This window comes from Micromys minutus (genome assembly GCF_963924665.1).
Source record: "Micromys minutus genome assembly, chromosome: 32".
Taxonomy (NCBI): domain Eukaryota; kingdom Metazoa; phylum Chordata; class Mammalia; order Rodentia; family Muridae; genus Micromys; species Micromys minutus.
Window position 1 is genome coordinate 13,940,888 of NC_137967.1, and position 22,517 is coordinate 13,963,404.

At 48.2% G+C, this 22,517-nt stretch overlaps 1 protein-coding gene across 2 annotated transcripts; it reads right to left on the reverse strand.

Moving 5' to 3' along the window:
* Window positions 1–9,810: 9,810 nt before the first annotated feature.
* Window positions 9,811–20,487, reverse strand: FAM187B (family with sequence similarity 187 member B; the record flags this gene model as incomplete). 2 transcript variants are annotated; one of them, XM_080908388.1, is made up of 2 exons in its annotated part: window positions 9,811–10,198; window positions 19,778–20,487. In XM_080908388.1, 2 exons carry the CDS (start codon window positions 20,485–20,487, stop codon window positions 9,811–9,813), a joined length of 1,098 nt encoding a protein of 365 aa, XP_080764514.1. The 2 variants fall into 2 exon arrangements, with proteins under 2 accessions (XP_080764514.1, XP_080764513.1); XM_080908387.1 differs by lacking the exon at window positions 19,778–20,487 and adding an exon at window positions 13,847–14,562.
* Between the last annotated feature and the right edge of the window lie 2,030 nt (window positions 20,488–22,517).

Here is a 22,517-nt window from a genome sequence, read left to right on the forward strand (position 1 = left end):
CCCCACCCCACACAGCTTCACCCCATCTAGTGTAACACCGACCATTTGTCCATCATAAGGTGGAGTCTGTTTCCTCCCCCTGTGTCTGGCCAGCCGACAGTGGTGAGACGGCGCACAGGATTCTCTTGGCCACGTGCCATGACCTTGTGAATATGACCAGGCTAGCCTGTTGGGGAATTTGAGGGGGGGGGCATTGGATGCTCCCCATATGGGTACCCATGTACCGTCCTGAAGCACAGTCACCCAGAGATGATGATGTCGATGGGAAGGAGCTGGGTCAGGCCCTAAGAAGTGCCCAGCTGTGTGACTCAGGTTTTTCTCCCTCTGACATATATACCTAAGAAAAACAACTTAATGGCAGACGGATGTGTTATGGTTCATGGTTTGAGAGGTCTTGGTTTGTGGCTGGCTGGTCTGGTTGCTTTCGGACCCAGGGCAAGGCACAGCGTAATGGTGGCAGTACAGTGGGGGAAGGGAGGGAGTCGGGCTTAGCTAGAAGAGGAGAGAACTGGTTAATTCATGGCAAACAGGAAAGGAAGGGAAAGAAGGGGGAAGTGAAGAGAAGGAAAAGGAGGAGAGGAGAGAGGAGGGGTGGGGCCCCCCAAGAGGAAAAGAGAGGGAAGGAGAACAATTTGAATCTCCCAAGAACACTCTCCTAAGCAAGCTACTTCCTCAGACCAGACCCCACTCTCTAGTTTCGGCCATTTTCCAAAAGAATGCCACCTAGAAATCACAGCAGGGAAGATGGCCCAATGGATCAAAGTCCCTGCCCTGCCAGTGTAATGGCCCGAGTTGGAATCCCGGGGACCCATGTTAAAAAGCTGAATCTGGCTGCCCGGTGCCTGCAGTCCCGGCACCGGTGTGTGGAGACTGGTGGGTCCCAAAAGCTCACCTGCCAGGCAACGAGACTGAAACAGTGAGTTCCTGGTTCCACCATCGATCCTGCCTCAAGGCAATATGGCAGAAGAGCACTCTGCTAGTGGGTTGAGGTTGTGCACGCCCACATGCTCACAACGTATGACATTAACCTAGCTGTCTTCCTAGGGTGGCATCTGAAAGACGGAGACAAGGCCTTCTTCGTGGATACTTCAGATCTATTACAAATTGCCAGGGAGCCCATCTTGCAGCAAGTCAGCCAGCACCATGATGGGGAAGCGCTTTCCTACTACTTGAAGGGGCTAAATTTGGGCTGGTCTCTGATGTGATACCAGGCAATGATGACATCTGGCTCATTTCAGTCTTGTCAGATGTTAAAAATATCATCTGATGCTGGGTGGTGGTGGTGGCAGCGGCGGCGGACACCTTTAATCCCAGCACCTAGGAGGCAGAGACAGGGGAATTTCTTTGAGTTTGAGGCCATCCTAGTCTACACAGCAAGTTCCAGAACACAAAGAAACCTGTCTCAAAAAAATTTTTAATTATATATATATATATATATATATATATATATATATATATATATATATATATATATCCTCTGATGGTTTCTCCCCCCCCCCCCCCGCAAGGATGTTTGCTACTATAAAATTTTTTTCTGATTTTTTATTGGATATTCTCTGTATTTACATTTCAAATGTTATCCCCTTTTCCCCAATTCCATCCCCCCTCCCCCTCCCATTGCCTCCATGAAGGTACTCCCTCTCCCACCTCAGTGCCTTGGCATTACCCTACACTGGGAAAATGAGCCTTTGCTGGACCAAAGGCCTCTCCTCCCATTGATGCCAGAGAATGCCAGCCTCTGCTGCATATGCACCGGAGCCATGGGTCTCTCCATGAGAACTCATTGGTTGGTGTTTTAGTCCCTGGGAGCTGTAATGGGTTTGGTTAGTTGATAATGTTGCTCTTCCCATGGGGATGATGGTTTCTTTTCAAAGATATCTGGAGCCAACTTAAGTTCAGCTCCTTACCATGGAAACATCAGATTGCTGTCAGCGCCTGCTAGTTTGACTATTCCCTACCACCCAAACTCCACTAAGTAATACCTAACTTCCCTTACCCTCCCATCGTCCCACACACACATACAAACTACAAGTGGAGAATAGAAAAAAACAGCCAAAGTCAGGTGGTTGTGGTACACACCTTTAACCTCAACACTTGGGAGGCAGAGGCAGGTGAATCGCTGTAAATTCAAGGCCATCCTGGTCTACAGAGTGAGTTTCAGAACAGCCAGGGCGACACAAAGAAACCCTGTCTTGGAAAAAAATAAAATAAAAGAAGTTTTGCCTAGAAGGTCATGCATCTGATAAATGTTAAAATAAACACGAAACTGGAAATTTTCTCAACAGCTAAGAGTAGGCACTGCTCTGGTGGAGGTCCTGAGTTTGGGTCCCAGCACCCACATGGAGTTGCTTACAACTGCCTGTAATCCCATTTCCAGGGAATTAGATGCCCTCTTCTGACCTCTGGGGTCACTGCAATCACATGGTACACATAAATTCCTGAAGCTACACACACATACACATAAAAGTAGACAAATCTTTAAAATAAAATAGTTGGGCTGGAGAGATGGCTCAGTGGTTAAGAGCACCAGCTGCTCTTGCAAAGGATCTGGGTTCAGTTCCCAGCACCCACATGGCAGCTTCCAACCACCTCTAATTCCAGTCCGAGGAGATCCAGTGCCCTTGGCTAGCCTCTTTGAGCAGAGCATGCATACGGTACACAGGCATACATTCACATACATGAAATAGAATGCAGTGTTGGCACACATGTTCAATCCCAGCACTGAGAAAGCACAGGCAGGTGGAGTTTGGGGCTAGCCTGCTCTACATATTGAGTTTTGGGTCACCTGGGGCTGCATAGTAAGATCCTGTTTCAGAAAGTAGAATAAGGAATCTCAATCAAGAATTTAAGAACGCAATAACCATGAAGCTGGAAAGATGGCCAAGCAATTGTAAGCCCATATTGCCCAGGACCTGAGTTCGGTTTCCAGAACTCAAGACAAGTTGCCGACAACCACCTGTAACTCCTGCACCAAAGGGATCCAATAACTCTGGCATCTGCAGGCAGCCGCACTCACATGCACACGTGACACGTGCAGGCTTAGATTTTTTTCAAAACCTACTTTAATAAATGTTCTCAAATGCTTTGACCCCCCCTTCTGTCCCACCGTCCAAAGGTAGGGGAGAAAAGCTGGTAAATAGGACGAGGGGATGTGGACCTGTTTAGAAGTAGTTCTTTGGGACAATTCCAATCTCCATTGTCCAGTTCAGTAGTGTCAGGATTCCAGACATGAATCAGCAGTGGTGGCACGATCCAGCAGAAACCTCCAGGCCTCCGCTAAATTGGCAGGAGTTGGTGGGAGGGACCAAACCCAGCCAGGACGCCAGGAGTTCTTCAGTTCTTCCCAGCTGTGCCTCTTTCAACAAAGTGAAGATCAGCAATGACAAGAGACCAAGGAAGCGTCACCAGCCATGTACACGCTCCATCACTGTCTGTTGAGCCCTACTTATGTTCTCTCCAAACATCACCTGTCCTCCCTCTGGTCTAGCCTCAGCAAAACACCATGTGAGTCTACATCACATGACACAACCAGAAACTTCCACTTCATCCTCACCCACATGTAGAAACTCTCTCTCTCTCTCTCTCTCTCTCTCTCTCTCACACACACACACACACACACACACACACACACACATAAAAAAGAAATCCTTAAAAACACAGTAAACAGGATGTGAGGTATAGCGATGAAGCCACACATGGATTCTTGTTGAGAAAAGACCAGTGTAAGCTACAGAGGGATGGAAAACTCTGGCTGATGCATAGGATTCTCCTAGTAACTTCCAATGGGGAGCAAGGGCATCGTGTTAGGGCTATTACCTGATCTCTGTGCTCAGTCACCATACATGCCATTTGTACTGGCTGGTTTTGTTTCAACTTGACACAAGCTGGAGTTTTCACAGAGAAAGGAGCCTCAGTTGAGGAAATGCCTCCATGAGATCCAGCTGTAAGGCATTTTCTCAACTAGTGATCAAGGGGGGAGGGTCCAGCCCATTGTGAGTGGAGCCATCCCTGGCCCAGCCCATTGTGGGTGGAGCCATCCCTGGCCCAGCCCATTGTGGGTGGAGTCATCCCTGGGCTGGTAGACCTGGGTTCTATAAGAAAACAGGCTGAGCAAGCCAGGGGAAGCAAGCCAGTAAGTAACATCCCTCCATGGCCTCTGCATCAGCTCCTGCTTCCTGACCTGCTTGAGTTCTAGTCCTGACTTCCTCTGGTGATGAACAGCAATGTGGAAGTGTAAGCTGAATAAACCCTTTCCCCCCAGCTTGCTTCTTGGTCATGATGTTTTGTGCAGGAATAGAAACCCTGACCGAGACACCGTTGTAGGCTGATGCCTCACACCTTCCAAAATCCTGAACTTCAGTTCCAGGCCCCACCCTGGAGATGCTGTGTTAGGTTGCACAGAGCCCCCCTCCACCCCACCCCATGCGGCCTTGAAACTTTTTATTTTCTTGGATACATGAAACTTTTTATTTTCTTGTGGACAAGTCTGGGTTGCCCTGCTGGAGAGACTACTTGAAAACTCAGTGAATGGCAGCCAGCCCTCGGGTGAGGAAGCCCTGCCAAGCTCAGGGATAAGCCTGCCTAGGATAGCAAACTTGATTATCAACTCGACTGGATTCAAAACCTCCTAAGGGAGGAGTGGGCCCCCCTCTGAGTGTAGCTATGAAGGTATTTCTAGGGACAGACTGTGAAAGGTCTGACCTAACCCGTGATTTAACTGATGAAGAGATTCAAAGTTTAAAAAGAGGGAGCAAGAGAGGTGGCTCAGTGGTTCAGCAAGATGAGCAGCCACATTGAACAGCTCACAACCACCTGTAACTCCAGTTGTGGGGGTTGGGTATTCTTTTCCAACCTCCTTTAGCACCTGCATGCCTGTGACATACACCCAAAGGCACACACACACACACACACACACACACACACACTTAAAAAAATTAATAGACTCTTGGACGATATGGTGTGGGGCAAGTAGAACCATGTCACCAGACAGAAAAACTGGTCAAGAAGACTAAGAAACCTTGGCAATTCTCATAACCGAGAACTGTAGGCCTTTGAATCTGCTCCCAACAAGATTTCTGTCCAGGAGCACGTTACCACAACACCCCACTAAGAGCACCTTAGCAACTGGTCACATAGCAGACAGCCCAGAGTTCTCCATGCTAATGTAGATTAGCCCTGGGGGGTTAGTCCATAAGCTTCCCCGACATTCCATCCTATAAAAGGTATTTACACCTTCCCACCCTGAGCAACTCGTATACCCATTTTTCCACCACGAATAAACAGTTTGGACAAGCAAGGATTCTCTCTCTCTCATCCAGAACCACCTTGAGGGGGAAGCCTTTGCTATCCAGACTACCCATGCTGGCCTGGGGTCCTGGCACTCACCCTGAGCTAAGCCAGATTCTCGCCCCCAACTCTACTCATCATAGACCGGTGGGCTTGTTCTCAACACCCGTGGTTCCCAGCAGTGTCTGGGTGCCACCTGGTCTGGGGCCCCCATCTTAGGCTGCATTCTGCCTCCCCTGAGTGGTGTTGGCATGTCATGAGCCGGTGCCCCAATGGTGGGGTGTGTGTGGGTGGGGGGATCATAGCAAAGTGCCCTTAGGTTTCATCCCCTACCACTCTCGGCCGAGCGGCATCTCAGCACCTCAGTGGTGTGACTGTTAAAGCTGGTGCCTGATTGGAGGAAATGAACATGAGTGGGGGGAGGTGTCTGAGGGGTGTGTCTTACTACTTCCTGGCTGACAGGAGGGTTACAAGACGGTTGTGAGCCACCATGTGGTTGCTGGGATTTGAACTCAGGACCTCTGGAAGAGCAGCCAGTGCTCTTAACGGATGAGCCATCTCCCCAGCCCTACAGGTTTCTTGTAGTGCCCTTCAGTCATAATCTCTCTGCCTTTCTATTTGCCCTCACAGCAGTGGAGCCAACAAACCATGGAACCTCTGAAGTCAGCAGCCAAAACGAACTGGATTATCTTGTAAATTCTCTCAGGTATTTGTCTCAAGGACAGGGGGGAAAATCTACTCAGAATTGCTGATCAGAGAAGCATGCACATTCCAAGAGGAGTGTTCCAATGATTTGTAAATGTGTAAAATGTATTTTTGTTATTATTTGAAATCTCTGAGGTATGGTTGACTTTGCAGCCACAACTGATACATGACCCGTTTTCCCATGGGAGAAGGAATTTACCATTCTGCGTCTCCACCTCCTCCCTAGTCTGTTATTGTATGTTTACTGAGTCCCAATGTTCCAGCTCTTTCTAAAGTTGGGTGCACCAAAGGGAAATAACATATTTCTGACCTCGAACTCTGTTTAGCTAATTAGAGGAAAAGATATTAATTTTATGAAAGTAGTAAGGGTTTTGGAAGGAACATGTATCAGTCAGGATGCACCAGGCTATGCTGTGGTAACAAACATCTCCCATATCTTAGTGGCTTATAATCACACCAGGTTATTTCCTGGGTGCCACATTGGTTGTGGGTTGGCTGTGATTTTGGTAGATGATTAGCCTTTATCTCTAGCACTGAGGCCTCTGCACGGAGAGCAAGAGAACCCTGGATTCTTGTTCTCCCCCTCCCTTCTTCCCTCCCTCCCTCCCTCCCTCTTCCCCAATTAATGTTAGTCTGAAAAGTGTCTTGTGTTAACTCTTCTGTACCAAAACAAAGTCCGAAATCACATTATCCTATGCTGAGGAGGTAGAGAGCCAGGGAGAACTGGGAGCTCCCCCAACTGACTGTTCTTAAAATATCTATGTGGCAGGGAGACTCTGATGCTGGCAGAACTCATTTCTTGCTGTCTGTATAACTGAGAGATCAGGCTGACTGGTGGCTGCCAACTAGAGACCATGGTGAAGTCCCAGAGGCCATTTACAGAAGTCCCAATGGTCCATAGCTCTGCAGTTCCTAGTCACACAGTTGATGAGGGAGTTGGCCTTCATACTGTGACAAAATGCCTGAGACTGTTAACCTATTGGGAGAGAAGGTTTATTTGTGGCTAACGGTTCCAAAGGCCTGGGTGCAGAGTGAGTTGGTTCAGAAAGTCAGAAGCAAGGGGCCCAGAAAGACAGCTCAGCAGTTACAAGAACTAGCTGCTCTTCCAGAGGATATAGGTTTGATTCCTAGTACCCAAATGTCAGATCACAACCATCTATACTGTAGTCCCATGAAATCCAATTACTTCTTCTGGTGTGCAGACATACGTGCAGATAAAACAATTATAAAATAATGCATAATATAAAGTCAGAAGCAAGGTCATGGGGCCAGGGAGCTAATCTCCTCATCTCGGTACACAGTGCCTGACGAAAAGCAGCGTCTCCTCGTAAAGGGACTGTCATTGTAGTGCAAAAGGCAGGGTGGCAGCAGCTCATGGTGGCTGGTCACATTGTCTCTGCAGTTGGGAAGCAGAGAGATCAATGAGGGTTCTCTGCTTGTTTCCCCTTTTACGTCATCTGGGGACCCAGTCCCTGGAATGGCAGACACCCACACTCAGGTTTAGGTTTCACCTGAAACCCCTTTGCAGACTCACTCAGAGGTGTGACTCCTGGGTGATTCTAAATCCACCCAGTTGACAGCCGAGCTCAACCACCATGTCTCCACACGGAGATGTAGGCACCAGGGGGTGGGAAGTCACAGGCGTCCCATTGGGGTGTTTAGATCTCCCACTGTGGTTTCGAACTGTCAATGCTGTGTAGACCGGCCACTAACTCAATGAAGAGATTTCAATTGGTTGTCGATGTTCCTTCTCAGGCTGCCACAGTCAGGGTCACTACAGGTAGAAGATACCTGGGGGTTCCTGCTGGAGAGGGTGCTGGTGTGTGTGTGTGTGTGTGTGTGTGTGTGTGTGTATGTGTGTGTGTGTGTGTGTGTACAGGTATGTGCAGATGTGTGTACAGGTGAGTGTGCAGGTTTATATATACTGGCAAGTGCATAGGTGTATGTGCAGGTGTGTGTACAAGTGTGTATGTACAGGTGTGTGTGTGTGTGTGCAGGTGTGTGTGTACGGGCGTGTGTTCCCATGTGTGTTACACGTGTCTAGTAGGACACAGTGTCCTTCGCTCACTCTCTCCCCCTACCTTATTCCTTTGAGACAATCTCTCACTGAACCTATAGTTTGGCAGGAAAACCCCATACCCTGCTGTGTAACCTGAGCCCCAGCTCTGAGGTTACGGGCAACAATGGCCTCACCTACTTTTTTTAACATAGAACCAAACCAAGTCCTCCTGGTCTTACCCACTGAGCCATCTTCCTAGCCCCTGAGACCTCTTGTGAATGACCCACCCACTACCCACCTTTTCCCTAAGCTCACTGTATGACCCCCAGGCCTTAATGTTCCTTCTGTGCCTTGATGTTCCCAGCTATAAAACAAGAGGTGACTGATAGTAAGAGTGGTGGCTTATGGGGACATGATGTTTATGGAAAAATTGATGTTTTGGCACATGAAGAGGGCCAAAAATAGTGACTATTTTTATCATCGTTATTCTCAGCTTCTGCTTCCCTGGCCAGTCCCAACTGACTCTAGAGAACTTTCTCCTACTCTGCAGGAACCTTTGAGTCCATGGCGTGTTATTTGAAGCCTTTGGTGTGTGGTACCTGGGGGAGCTTTACCCTGTTCTCCTGGGCCTACGTTCTGCCCTGGGAGCCCTTCCTATGCGCTCTGTCAAGACTTCACCGTGCAAATTTAGGGCAATGAGTCTTAAGAGGCATTAATATTTCATGTCTTGCTCTTGTGTTCTGCTAAACCGTGTGTGTAGTTTCTGGGAACAGCCAGGCCCAGCGGTTCCTGCTGATCAGCTGAGCGGGGGGCCCAGCATCTCGTCCCAGAGCATCACTGCAGGTTCTTCCCTCACAAGAATCGGGAACAATGACATGTCTAAGCTAAGGTGTGTGTGTGTGTGTGTGTGTGTGTGTGTGTGTGCTGTGACATAGAAGGGAAGATGCCCTAAGGAACAAGCAGGGAAAAGCATTGAGGATCCAGTGCAGACCGAAAGGAAGGGTGGTGCTTGGAGATGCCTCTGTGTGTGTCTGTGTGTGTGTGTGTCCTCCATCTTGTCCCTGGAAGAGAGGGTTGAATGCCGAGAACACAAAATACAATGGAGACACCTGTTGTGATGGTATTAGTATCCCTTTCCAGTTGGCGTGTTCTTCTTGGGAGGGGGAAGGAAGACCCAGACTCAGAAAGCTTGGAAAGTTCCATGATTCACAAGACCCTCCCTGTGGCTGCACAAACAGCGACCATTCTCTGGGAGAGAGCAGAGTCAGTTGCACAGAAATCTTAAGAAAGCAGCTTTCAAGCGTGACATCACCTATGCGGGACCTTATGACATCATCCATGCTGGCCCTTTGGGTGATACAGCTGCTTTAGAGTCACCCTCACTCATATAAGCACCCTCCCCATTCCCCTGCAGGGAGCCCCCAATAAACTCACGAGTTCACCAAACCAGTTGTATGTAGTCCTTTCCTTAGACTGTCATTAGTGTCTAATCTAAGATGAATAGATGATTGTTCACACCTCCCCAAACAAAGTCATACCACAGACCCCGAGAAGGTTCCCTCCTTCCCTTTCTCCTTCTGGGGAGCCCAAGAATCCCAAGTCTCCAATGACTACAGACCTCCCACAGTTCTCCTACTGTGTACTGAGGTTATCAGTAGATTGGCCGAGTGGGGCACACAAGAAGTGGCCACTGGATTTCAATCCAGGTCTGTGTTAGCTCGCACACCTCCAGGGCCTCGTGTGACGCTGCTTATGGATGGCCAGAGCTAAGGATGGGACAGTGAGAGATACCAAGTCCTCTTGGCCACAGAAGGCTCAGTTTATTTCACCAGGAGGACCTGACTCCTCTTCTTGCCGCAGAGAGGACGGAAGACTACCTGACAGAGGAGCCCTCCCATGGCCAGGAAGGAGACAATCAGCAGCATCAACTTCAGTCCCCTAAGAACAGAGTCTGCCTTGCCTGGCTGGATCCTGGACTGCCAGGGCCCCTGGGCTTTGGATTGTCTCTCAGCCTCCAGCAGATACTCAGAGGGTGTGGGGTTGAACTGGGCTATGAGTTCCTGTTCCACAAAACATCTGTAAGTGGCTGGCTGGAAGACCTTCAGGTGCTGGCCACCGCTTTGCAGGTCCATGATGGTGTTGATCTCCTGGCCAGAGAGTTGGTCCTGCCATGTCAGAGAGCTGCCGTTGGCTTCCCAGTGGACGGGCCTGCATGGGAGGAACAAGAGTCAAAGTTCAGGGTCCTGGAGAGAACAACTCCATGTTGCCTCCACAGAACGCTATAAAAGTTACCAGTTGGGTGCTCGGGAGATGTGGCCTGGGAAGCGTCTAGGCCTCTACCTCTGACTGGCTGGGTGGCCTACAGCAAGGGCACTAGTTTCTCAAGTAGCCCTCCTACACTGCACAATTCATCGACAAGGCCCAGGCTAGCTAGACCTAGGCCTTGAGCTGGAATAGCATCCACCCCAAATCTATGCATTTCCCAGAATCTCAGAATGAACCCTCATTTCGAAACCAGGCTATTATCAATGTGTTGCAATGACATCATACTGGGGGGCGGGGGGCGTAGAGTGGCCTTGAGGTCCAATATGTCCGGTGACCTTTTAGAGCCAAGACAGAGAAAGATCCCCAGGATGAGAGCCAAGAAAAGATGGAAGGGGGATGAGCAATGAAGCTTCCAGCATGGGAATGTCAAGGAGCCTCTGGTTCTCAGAGAAGCTAGAAAAAATACGGGATGGATGCTACCCAGCATCTGAGAGTATGACAGGAGTAGCCTCTCCCTCCTCCCCATGCAACCCCCCACAGCTTGCTTCTGAAGTCCTGGCTCCAGTGTGGTGAGAAAAATACAATTATTCCTTATTATTATTGTTGTTATCATAATTTTTATTATTGTTGTAGTTTTTAGTATATCATTATTTGCTTTTGAGACAAGGTCTTGTCTAACTATGTAGCCTTGGCTAGCCTGGAACTCGCAGGGATCCACCTGCCTCTGCCACCCAGTGCTAGGATGACACACCACCACACCCAGGCTACTAAGCAGTGGTACTCTGGGCTGGTAAGTGACTCAGGGTCAGTCATTTCTCATTTCAGGTCAACATATCAGAGAAATTAAGGAAGCCAGGAAACAGGAATTGGAAGAAGGTAGAAACATGTCTATCTCTCTCGGGCACACCCCACTGTCTGTCTCGGACACACCCCACTGTCTGTCTCGGACACACCCCACTGTCCTACTTCCTTCAGCTTAGTCCCCACTTTTTCTACCATCTCTCAAAAGCACCATTCAATTATGACTCTATCAAGGAATTAACCTCAGGACCCAATCACTTCCCTAAAACCTGTCAGTTGGCTACCAAGCCCTTAACACATGGGCTCTTGGCAGGAGGAACCCTTCATATCTAAACAGCAACAACTCACATTCCTCCTCCAACAGTCCACACTCACCTTAAAGCCAAGTGCATTCATTTAATGCATACCCGAGAGTCCTCGACAGTTTTGTGTGTTCATGTATGTGTGCATGGACATGCATACAAGTGCATACATGAATGTGAGGCCAGGGGTCCATGTCTGGTATCTTCCTCAATCACTGTCTATCTTTATTTAAGGCTTCATTCGTGGATTCATTCATTTATTATTTTTACGTGTATGAACGTTTTGTCTCCATCTATATGTATGCACCACACGTGTACCTGTTTTCCGTGGATGCCAGGCCTTTAGATCCTCTGGAACGGGAGTTACAGACCGTTTGAGTAGCCACGTGGATGCTGGGAACTGAACCTGGGTCTTATGCAAAAGAGCCAAGTGCTCTTAGCTACTGGGCCATCATGGGCGTATGTCTGCGCATGCGCATGCGAAGCGCAGGGAGCTGAAGAGCAAGGCCCCTCTGGAGTTGGGAGTTACAGGTAGTGGTAAGCCACCAGACATGGCTGCTGAGAGTCAAACTCAGGTCTGAGTGAATGGTAAACGCTCTTTACCACTGAGCCATTCCTCCAGATCCTCAACCTTTATTTCTTGAGATAGGGCCTCTCCAAATTCGGCTAGGCTGGCTAGCCAATGAGCTTCAAGGATCCACCTGTCTCTGCCCCACCCCTTTCCAGGGCCAATGTTGCAGATGTATGCTCTCAAGCCTCGTGGGTGTTGGGGATCTGATATCAAACTCCCATATTTGTCCAGCAGGCACGTTATGGGTAGGCGTGGCCCCAAAATGGAGCTTTTAGATAGCAAAGCAGACTCAAGCCCTGAAGGCGAAGGGAGGAGCCAACAGAGGCCAATTGTTGAGGGGCTGTTAGTGCAGCAGTAACAACAGGGGCAAATAAAAAGCTTACACTGCTGAGATTCCCCTCCCCAATATAACTGGCATCCTGAGGCAGGAGCAGGCAACCTGAGAGTGTCATCACTGGGACACAGACACTTTTCCACACCTCTGTGGAGACCTGGGCAGGCCTGACTTGGAACTTTTAGCTGTTTTTGTTAGTATCTTCCTCAGGTGTGGTTCACTCCATCCGCCACTGCTGCCTCCGTCCCGGGTGGAATTACCACCTCGGCGTTTTCTTTCCCCCACCGCCCATCACAAACATCACTCCATAGTCCAATTCTTTTCATGCAGTTTTATATACTACATTCTCAATCCACAAACCCTCTAGACCACAAGATTGCATCAAGTGGACAAAGATACAAACTGCCTTTCTATATGAGATAAAAGACCTATAGAATCCCTTAAAATATTCCAGGATCCAGGTCGGCTTTCTCTGACTCCATCTTGATTTCCTCCCCAGTCTCTGTTCCTCTTCCATTTTCCTATCTTTTCCTGCCTACCTCTGCACTATCCAATCATGTATCAACTTAGCATAAATCTACAAAGAAGTATTTTCCTTCTCCAGCCAGCTCTGACAACTCTACCCTGATTGGTCCCATTTCCACCTTATTTGCATATTCGAACTCTAGTCTTTATAAATTGCACAGAGGATGTTTTAACTGTTGAGGTATCTTCCCACCCCCGGTTGTGGCTGTCTAAAAAATGTAAAACATTAGTCTTATGAGATATGAGCTTGTGGTAGTAGACCTCTATGAATCGGAGGCTAGTCTGGTCTATACCAGTTCTAGGAGAGCCAGGGCAACATAGTGAGACCCTATCTCAAAAAGAAAGCAAACCAACCAACTAAACAAACTAATAAAACAAACTATTCGCATTGGGGACCAGAGAGATGATTCAGTGGTTAACAACGCTTCTGTTCTTGCAGGGGACCCAAATTTGGTTCCCAGCACCTGTGTCGGGGGCTCACAATTGCCTAATTCAAGTTCCAGAGGATCTGACCTCTGCAGGTAACCTTCAACTAACGTACACATCACCACAAACACACAGACACATACATGCAATTAGCAATAGGAAATAATAGTGCACGCTGAGTTAAACTACCAGAGTTAAGCAGAAAAGCAGGAATTAGCCAGAAGCCCTCAATGAGGCAACGGTGCCCTGACATACGCCTGCCCTTTGTTCAAACCGGTGCCATGAGTGATGTCAGCCATACTCACATTCCAGAGAAAATGCCACACAGTTCTCCGAATCCTCGAAGAATCTTATTCTCTCAAACAATAAATTAATTAGTAATCGTGAGACTCTTTAGAAAAGAAAACAAAACAACAACAAAAAAAAAAAAACCTCTTCCCATAGAATCAGTTTCTGACAGACATTCTTGCTGTGTGTCTCAGATTAAAGAGCTGTGTCCGGCATCCCTGGCTTCGTCATTGCTTTCAATGGGCTGACCTACCAAGATGCCCCTCCCAGCCTGGCACAGATCCACCATGAAGAACCCTGGGGACAAGGAACCAGGAGCAGAGCTGGAGTAAAGGTGCCATCACCTGTAGATGGATGCGAAGGGACAGGTGAGCAGCGCAGATGAGGATCCCTCTGTGAACCTGAAGTTATCGAAGATGACATAGTCTCCACTCGTCAGCTGGCCTTCGCACACCTCCTGGCAGGTTTCCATCTGCATCTCAGGCCTTACTCGGGCGTAAAACACATTCTTGACTCCCAGGTAAAGCCCACAGGGTACAGGCTCCTCCAAGGGCTCCTTGATGTAGCAGTAACCCAGCCGTTTGCGTTCTCCAAGTCTGTTACAGTTGCTGCATCTCTGCCAAGGTCCCCACTGGGTATACACTACCTCTCTGTGGCCCAGGTTCAGTGTGTCATTCATTAGGGGCTTCTGATCCAGGTTTATATGTGTGGCATGCAGCCTGGTGACATCCTGGAAATCAATCTTGTAGCTGGTCACTTGGGTTCCATTCTTGTCCTGGCATTGGTAGAGACCCGTGTCGGAGGGTGATGGGTTTTGGATGTAGAGACCACCTTCCGGGCTCTTTCTTGTATTGGAAACACTGGGCAGGTCGATGGGCTTCCTGTCTCCATCGAGGCCAGAGAAAAACCAGTGTGTATTGGCAAGATTGCATTCCAAGAGAACATCATTGTTGGAGAAGAGGGCCAGGAAACATTCCTTGGCCTTGGGACAGCTGACAGGAATGTGGGGACCCAACGCTGGGAGAGCAAAGCTGAGCAGTATCCACAGGATGGTAAACATGGTGGTCTGGAAAGAGAGCTGTGCACTGGCCACCAGCCTGCACATTGTGAGATCACTCATGAACTCAGCCTCTCAGTCTTTGGCAGTGAGGTGAACCTATGAGGCCACCAACTCTCTTTGTGACAAGCTGAGATGTCATTTGTCTAATCGGGTCTTTATCACTTGCTGTCCCGAGAGACGAGTTTCAGGCCCAGGCACTGGTACCACACATGTGAACATTAAGCAACCGTTCCAACCTGGGTAGACTGTGTCCCAGATGCAGCCTCACTGCGTAGCCCTGGCTGGCCCGGAACTCGTGTAATCCAGGCTGGTCTTGAACTCAAAAGAGATCTGCCTGGCTCTGCCTCCTGACAAGGGATTAAAGGTGTGTGGCATCACACTCTCCTTTTTAAAAATCATCTTATTTGTGTGTGTGTGTGTGTGTGTGTGTGTGAGAGAGAGAGAGAGAGAGAGAGAGAGAGAGAGAGAGAGAGCAAGAGAGAGAGAGAGAGAGAGTCCTATGGTCCTGTGTATAGGAACCTGGAGATCAGAAAAGGATGTCAGATTCCCTGGAGTTACAGACAGTTATGAACTTCCATGTGGATGCTAGGAACCGGACTCAGGTCCCCTGGAAAAGCACCCGGTGCTCTTTACCACTGAACCATCTTTTCAGCCCCAATCCTGGGAGGATTCCTTTTTAAATGTGTATAGGTGTTTTACCTACACCTATGCCTATATGCCATATGTGTGCCTTAGGAAGCCAAAAGAGAACATTGTACTTCCTGGAATCACAGATCCAAACATAGGACCTCTGGAAAAGCAGTCAGTGCTCTTAACCACTGAGCCACCTCTCCCTAACACACTTTTTTTAAAAAAGACTTTTTTTCATTTAGTATACAATGTTCTGTATTCACATATGCACACCAAAAGAGGGCACCAGAGTTCATTATAGATGGTTATGAACTACCATGTGGGTGCTGGGAGTTGAACTCATGACCTCTGAAAAATCAGGTGGTGCTCTTAACCTGAGCTCTCTCTCCAGCCAAACATACTCATACTTCTCAACCCTGAGGATAGGGCAGTGATGGTTCTGACTTCCTATCTCTCTCTGACCACCCCACTCTGTGTTCACCTCTCTCCTGTTTTCCAGAGCCTTCCAGCCAAGCAGAGACATGGTTGCTTCAGGACCTTCACATAGACTGGCCCCTAACTCTTCCCCCAAGATATCTGCAAAATGCATCTTAAATAAAGACCGCACTTTCTTCCACACCCAATCCTGTCTTACACATTTTCTCAGACTGGCCTAGATCAACCTAGAGGTGACCCAGACATGATTTCCTTCAGTATCTCTCGTGCACAGGTGTTTGGTAAATATCGGACCAGCTATCACTTCAATAAAAAAGGCGCCTGCCACCTTTGCAACACACGAGGTCACACACTACCAGCTCTGTCAGCTGTGGCAGTGACTTTTTAGAAGGCTGCTAGTCTGAGAAATGTGGACTAACCACTCCTGAGGAAAACAGGCCCTGGTCACTGTTATGGCTTCCGCTGGCCCACACAGAGGCATACTTTTATGGAGATTTTTGTTGAAAGCCACTTGAGCTTTTTCATGTGTTTACTTTGGGTTTTGTCATTTTTATATGTATTCACTTATTCATGTGTGTGTGTGTGTGGTGTGACAAAACTTTTCCTGGGGAGTCAGCACATACACACATGTCCCAGCATCCCAGATAGGGAACATACAACCAAAGGGCAGATGCTACTAAGTTGCTTACTTAGGATTAGAGTTACTTCCAGGAGTTGAAACAGCTCTAAGGCAGCTGTATCACCAAAGCCCACCCCAGTACGGGTGACAGGTGACAAAGCTGGGAGCCTGGTGGACTTAGCAGGTTGCAGGGTGTCCTTTTGAGGTGCCTCAGTTGGCCTAAACCTCTTCCAGGCTGCTCAGCTGGTTTCTGCTTCCTCCAGGCAGCTGGTCCAATCTCAGAATCTTCTTTGCAGCTTGTATTATTTACTCTGGCAGGAAGGGGCCTAGAGAATCTGGTCGGTTTCAGGGACTTCCTGAAACTATCTTGAGCACTTTAGCTTCCTGCTTAAGGAAGCTTCCCTGCAGGATAGGATGTTTAAATCTGGAGAGAGACTGTTAAACAGCTTCCTGTTGTATATGTCTGTCTGCACATATGATGTGTGTGTGATAGCATGTGTGTGATTCCAGGCACACATATGGTGACTGCGGTAGGGGAGCATGTCAGAGGACAACCTGTCAAAGGCATTTCTCTTCCTCTCCACTGTATTTTCTCTGGAGACCAAGCTGAGGTCACTGGCTTTGGTGGCAAGTTCTTTTACCCACCAAACCATCTGGAAGATCTTGGTTTGGTTTTTGAGAGTCCTACTATGTAGGCCTCACTGGTCTGGAACTCTCTGTGTAGACCAGACTGGCCTCGGAGTCATAGAGATACAACTGCCTCTGTATTCTGAGCACTGGGATTGATTTAAAATGATTTAAAATGAGATATTAGTACTGTTGGGATTCTGTAAATCGTGCTCCACAGTTACCTGGCAATAGCCAGGTATGCTCTGCCCCAGTTAGCTGGCACTAAAAAGGGGGCTGCTTGCCCCCTCCTCTCTGTCTTTCTCTCTTCGCCTCTTGGTCTCTTGCTCCGCCCCCCACCTCTCCTCTCCCCATTCCCTTCTCCCCGTCTCTCTCCATGTGCTCATGGCTCCCCTCTACCCTTCTCCTCTCCTCCCTTCCCCTCCCCTCACCCCCCCATCTCTCTTTCTCTCTCTTTCTCTCTCTCTCTCTCTCTCTCTCTCTCTCTGCCTCTACTACCCTCTTAACTCTCCTCCCCATGACCTGAATAAACTATTCTGTACTATATTATCATGTGGCTGGTCCCTCAGGGGGAAGGGATTCCCAATGTGTATCCCCCAGAGGCATCCCCCTTACCCCCACGCCTCGCCGCACCTTCATGAACCATATCTCACTCTCTTCATTCTTTTCCTAACATTGGTGCAAAAAAACAGGACATCATCTTTTCCTTTTTTTTTTTTTTTTTTTTTATATACACATCAAGGACTGCTCCTAAGGACATAAAAAGATAACTGAATGGAACTAGGAATAGTGGTATGTGTCTCTAATTCCAATACTTAGGAGGCAGAAGCAGGAAGATCCTGAGTTCAAAGCAAGTCTTGAGCTACCTAATGAATGCAAAGGGCTGAGGATAGCTTAGTGGTAGATGTTCTACTAGGCATAAAGTCTTGAGTTCCATAACCGTAGAAAAGAAAGCAGAACCGAAAACCCAGTATAGCTATCTCCAGGTGTCTTTTCTGTTCCGTATGCAGTTGTCAGTTTCTGTTGCTGTGAAGAGATGCCATGGCCACAGCAACTCCAATGAATAGGCTCACTTAGATTCAGAAGTTTAATCCATTGTCGTCATGGGAGGGGGCATGCCGGGATGTAGACTGATGGTGCAGGAGTAGCTGATCCACAGGCAGCAGGAAGAAAGAGAGCAACTCTAGGCTTGACAGAGGGCTTTTGAGAACCCCAAAGCTCATCCCTCCCAGTGATACACGTCCATCAAATAATCCTTCCAAATAATGCTACTCCCTGGGGACCAAGCATCCGAATGTAGGAGCCTATGAAGAGCCATTCTCATTCAAACCACCAACTTCTTGATTGCCAAAACTTCTTGATACTTTGATGGAAGGGATAACTTCATGGGGGAAAAAAAAACCCAATGACACTGCCATGGTTTGAATATGCTTCAGCAAGGGTCACAACCTCTGTAACTCCAGTTCCAGGCAATCAATCTATTGCCCTCTTCTGGCCCCTTTGAGCACTGCACATGTGGTGCACAGACATACATGCAGGTAAGACACCCATACACTCGAAAGACAAATATATAAATCTTAAATAAAAAATAAAATACTGTGTGGTTCTTATGAGACTTAAAAAGAATAATTAAAAAGAACTAAAATATCATCCATGGTTATAAAAACCAAGGACATTCAAGCAGGGAATATCTGATAAGCTGTCTTCCAGAAAGTTTTCTAAGCCTAGGTTTTGGGGCTGTTTTTAGTTTTGCTAGTCTATTTGTTTTTTGCTTTATTCTTTACACAGGATCTCACTACGTAGCAGACTCGTCTATGTTTTTTACCAATAGTTTTTTCATGTGATACCTACAGCTATTGCTATTTTTTGACCAATAATTATTATGTCGCATCATGACCCTTTGCCATCGATAGAGAAACAAATACATGCCAGATGTGGTACACACTTTTAATTCCAGCACCCAGGAGGTAGAAGGTGACAGATCTCTTATGTGTTCAAGGTCTATAGCAAGTTCCAGGCCAGACAAAGCTACACAGTAAGACCCTACCTCAAAAAGACGCCATGCCCTTGGTGCAAGGACAGAGGAACTGAAGGACCCTAGGGGCTTTTGACAGCCTTACACCCACCACCTCAGGTCAAGACTAGACCAAGTATCAGCTCCCTGTCTTGGGTCAAGGCTAGGCCAAATTCCATTCTCCACCCACGGTTCTTGGGAGGAGCAGGAACATTCTTGAAAAACCCCAGAATGTACGGGCTGACAGTCACCTGGCCCTCTGGTCCCAGATAGAGTTCGAATGCATGTTATATGCTTGCTAGCCAATAGATTCAAAGGTCAATATGCCTAGCCAATGAGTTTAAACTGTAACCTTGCTGATATAACCTGTATCCCAAAAAATATAAAAACTGCTTGTTATAGCCATATATCTGCACGAGGGACTGATTGAGGATTGACCCTAACGCGCCAGAAAATAAACCTCTTGCGTTTGCATCGATCCCCGATCTCTCGTCTCATTTAAGGGAGTCTCCAGGTAGTTAAGGCTTGAGTCTTATAGAACAAACCATATGCATCAGGGTCCAGCAGCAGGTCCTGACATCAGTGTTTACATCAGCTGAGCTTGGGCCTGAGTCTTGGACTCCAGGCTGCCTGTGTGGGCTGGAGCTATGTCTTTCTTCGTCACCACCTTCCTCTGCATCATTTGCCCAGATCCCAGCTCAGACGCTATATCTGGTGTGGAAATATCTAAGCAAATGGATCCCTCTAGACTCTGACCATGAAGGCTTCTGGGTTGGGAAGAAGAGCTTGTTTGCATACTAACAGAGACCCCCCTAGCACCGTAGCCTGGGAGACTGGGCTTGGGTGAGGACCAAAAGAAGAGCTATTAGCATCCTGTTCCTGTTCATTACCTGTAGATGGAAGACAAGGGACACTTGAGTGGAGCATGGCTGTTGGATTTGTCCAGCTGATATGTGTCAAAGACGAAGTAAGGCTGGTTGGTTTCTATGGCAGTTTCACACGGCACCTGGCAGGCTTGTACCTGGAGTTCAGGCCGCAGGCGCTTATCCGTCACCTTCTCTCTCAGGTAGAGCCAGCAAGGCATGGGCTTTTCTAGGGGCTCCTCCACGTAGCAGTAGCCTAGACGTTTGCGCTCACCAGGCTTTTGACAACGGTTACAGTCCTGCCAAGGATCCCAGCGGGTAAAAACAAGTATGTTGCCTCCTAGGTTCAGGCTCTCGTTTCCCATGGGCGTTTGGCCCAGGTCTTTGTGTGTGATGTGCAACAGAGCTACGTCCTGGAAGTCAATCTCATATTCTACTACACGGGCCTTGTGATCATCCAGACAGCGGTAGAGCCCTGTCTGGGAAGGCTGAGGGTTAGACAACTGCAGGTCGCTCCCAGGCAGTACCTTTACATCAGGAATGGAGTTAACCAGGGATAGTCTGTCTTCTAAAGATGAAGAAAAATACCAAAGTGCTTTGGGATAGTTACACTGTAGGATCACGTCATTGCCTGAGAGCAGGGCATACTGACACACATTCTTATAGGGACAGCTGATTCGTTTCTGGGCCCACAGCATGGGAAGAAAAAGACCAACCAGCCACAGAGTGGCCAGCATGGCTGACTGAACGACACGAGGAACTTCAGAACCTTCTTGGGTACTGTGACGTCACCCACAGAACTTGGGCACCGCCAAGCTGAACTGTGGTTCAGCGAGTTTCCAGACATACACATCAAACATAACAACTTGGGCGGGAGAGATGGCTCAGCAGAGGAGAATACTGGCTCCTTTTCCTGGGGACCTGGGACCAACTCACTGCACCCGCATAGCAGCTCACAGCTGCCTGTAATTCCAATCCCAGAGGACCAGATGCCCTCTTCTGCTTCTGTGAGGACCAGATACACATGTGATGCCCAGACCTTATGCAGGCAAACGGATGACCATAAAATAAAAACTGAATGAAACGTCTGTCATCTATATAACTTACATGGCCCCAGGAAGTAGAGAGAATTATTTACCCTCTGCACATCCAGGACACAAAGACAACTGTGCTTTGATGCAGACATCCTCGTAAGTTCACACTGCGGCATCCCAGAGGGCGGTGCTAATTTTGCTGGTACTGGAAACCTTAATGTCAATCTTACCAAACAAGAGTAGAGACCATGACCCAAATTCTCACTGTCAAATGATGCAAGTTTTATGTCCTGTCAGACCGCCTATCTCTCTAAAGTGGATTGTGAAGTGGGGCGTGAGAAAACAGCATCACACTCGGGAGAAGGGGGAGAAGGTAGGGTTTATATTAGCCCCAAAACTCCAAGGCCGGAGGGTTTTCAAGGGTTTTTGGCTATGCAGGACCTTGGAGGAACACTTCAGAATTATTCGACAGAGCATCTCCTCTGGGTGGAGGTCACAGTGTAAGGCGTAGAATGTGCAGGAACGTGTCAAAGCATATTTTATAGAAACAAGAAAAGGCCATGTAACAAGATGGCTCCGAATCTTAACATGGAGTCACGCTGGTCCATCGCTGGGAAGTGGGACCCAGTTAGCTACGCTATGGTGGTATCCTTGGGTCTATATTGTCCCTGTCCTCTTCCTGCCTGCCTCTCTGTGCCCTGGCCTCCATGAAGCAAGTGGCGAACTTGGTTCTGTGCCTCTCAAACCATGCAATACAAGCCCCGAATGACAAACCATTTCCACCAAACATGCCCAGAAACCTCTGAAACCATGAGCCCCCCCCCCAAAAAGATTCAAACAAACAAACAGATAGCAACACCCCTGTTTCTCACCAGTATTTGTCACAGAGATGGAAAATACCTGACATGGGAATGGGACAAGGGCTTCATGGCCATCGAAGGGGGAAGGAGAGGTGCTGGGGTACTGGTCTCTACTCTTTCTGAAGTCCAGTGGGAAGCCATGACAGGGGCCCTCCTCTCCTGGGGTTAGTAAAGGCTCTTCAATCATCAACAAATCGGCCCCCTGGTGTCACTGGGACTACTGACTGGGACAGCCTGGATTCCACCATCTAAGAAGCCCATTCTGGAATCTTGGAAACACCATTCTTTTCTCACACTCATGCCCGGCACTGGCTAATGGAAAGTGCTCCTCCTCCAGTGCCCCACAGATGCCATCTGAAAGGAGACTGTCTGCTGTGGTGGGGGTGGGGGGGTCTTGTTTCACACACACTGTCTATTAAATGTTCTGGACTGAGACCAGGGATGGGGGGGACCCTCTTCACTTCTGCAACTATAGTTGACGAACTCGGCTCGCCCCACCTAACTGCAGAAAGACAGGAAATGGAGGGATGGAATGTTTGCTGAGAGATGTTGTCGTCGGGACCGGCTGAGACTGGTGATGAAAACCTGATTAGTAAAATGTCAGATGACAGTAAATGATTTGAAGAGAGGACAGTGGGCAAGAGAAGTTAGGGATAAGCCTGCCGTGGGATATATGCCGAGACTCTAAGACTTTACGTGGAAGACGTATCTTTGGAGACATGGTAAAAATGCTGAGTAAAAGTGGGGTGATTCAGGTGGGTTCTAATCCAACACAGATTCTTGCTTTCCTATGTTGGAGACGATGACCAAGTTTTGGGTATTGGTAACATATTGATAATAATGATTTTAAGTCACTCGGGAGCAGGGTGAAAT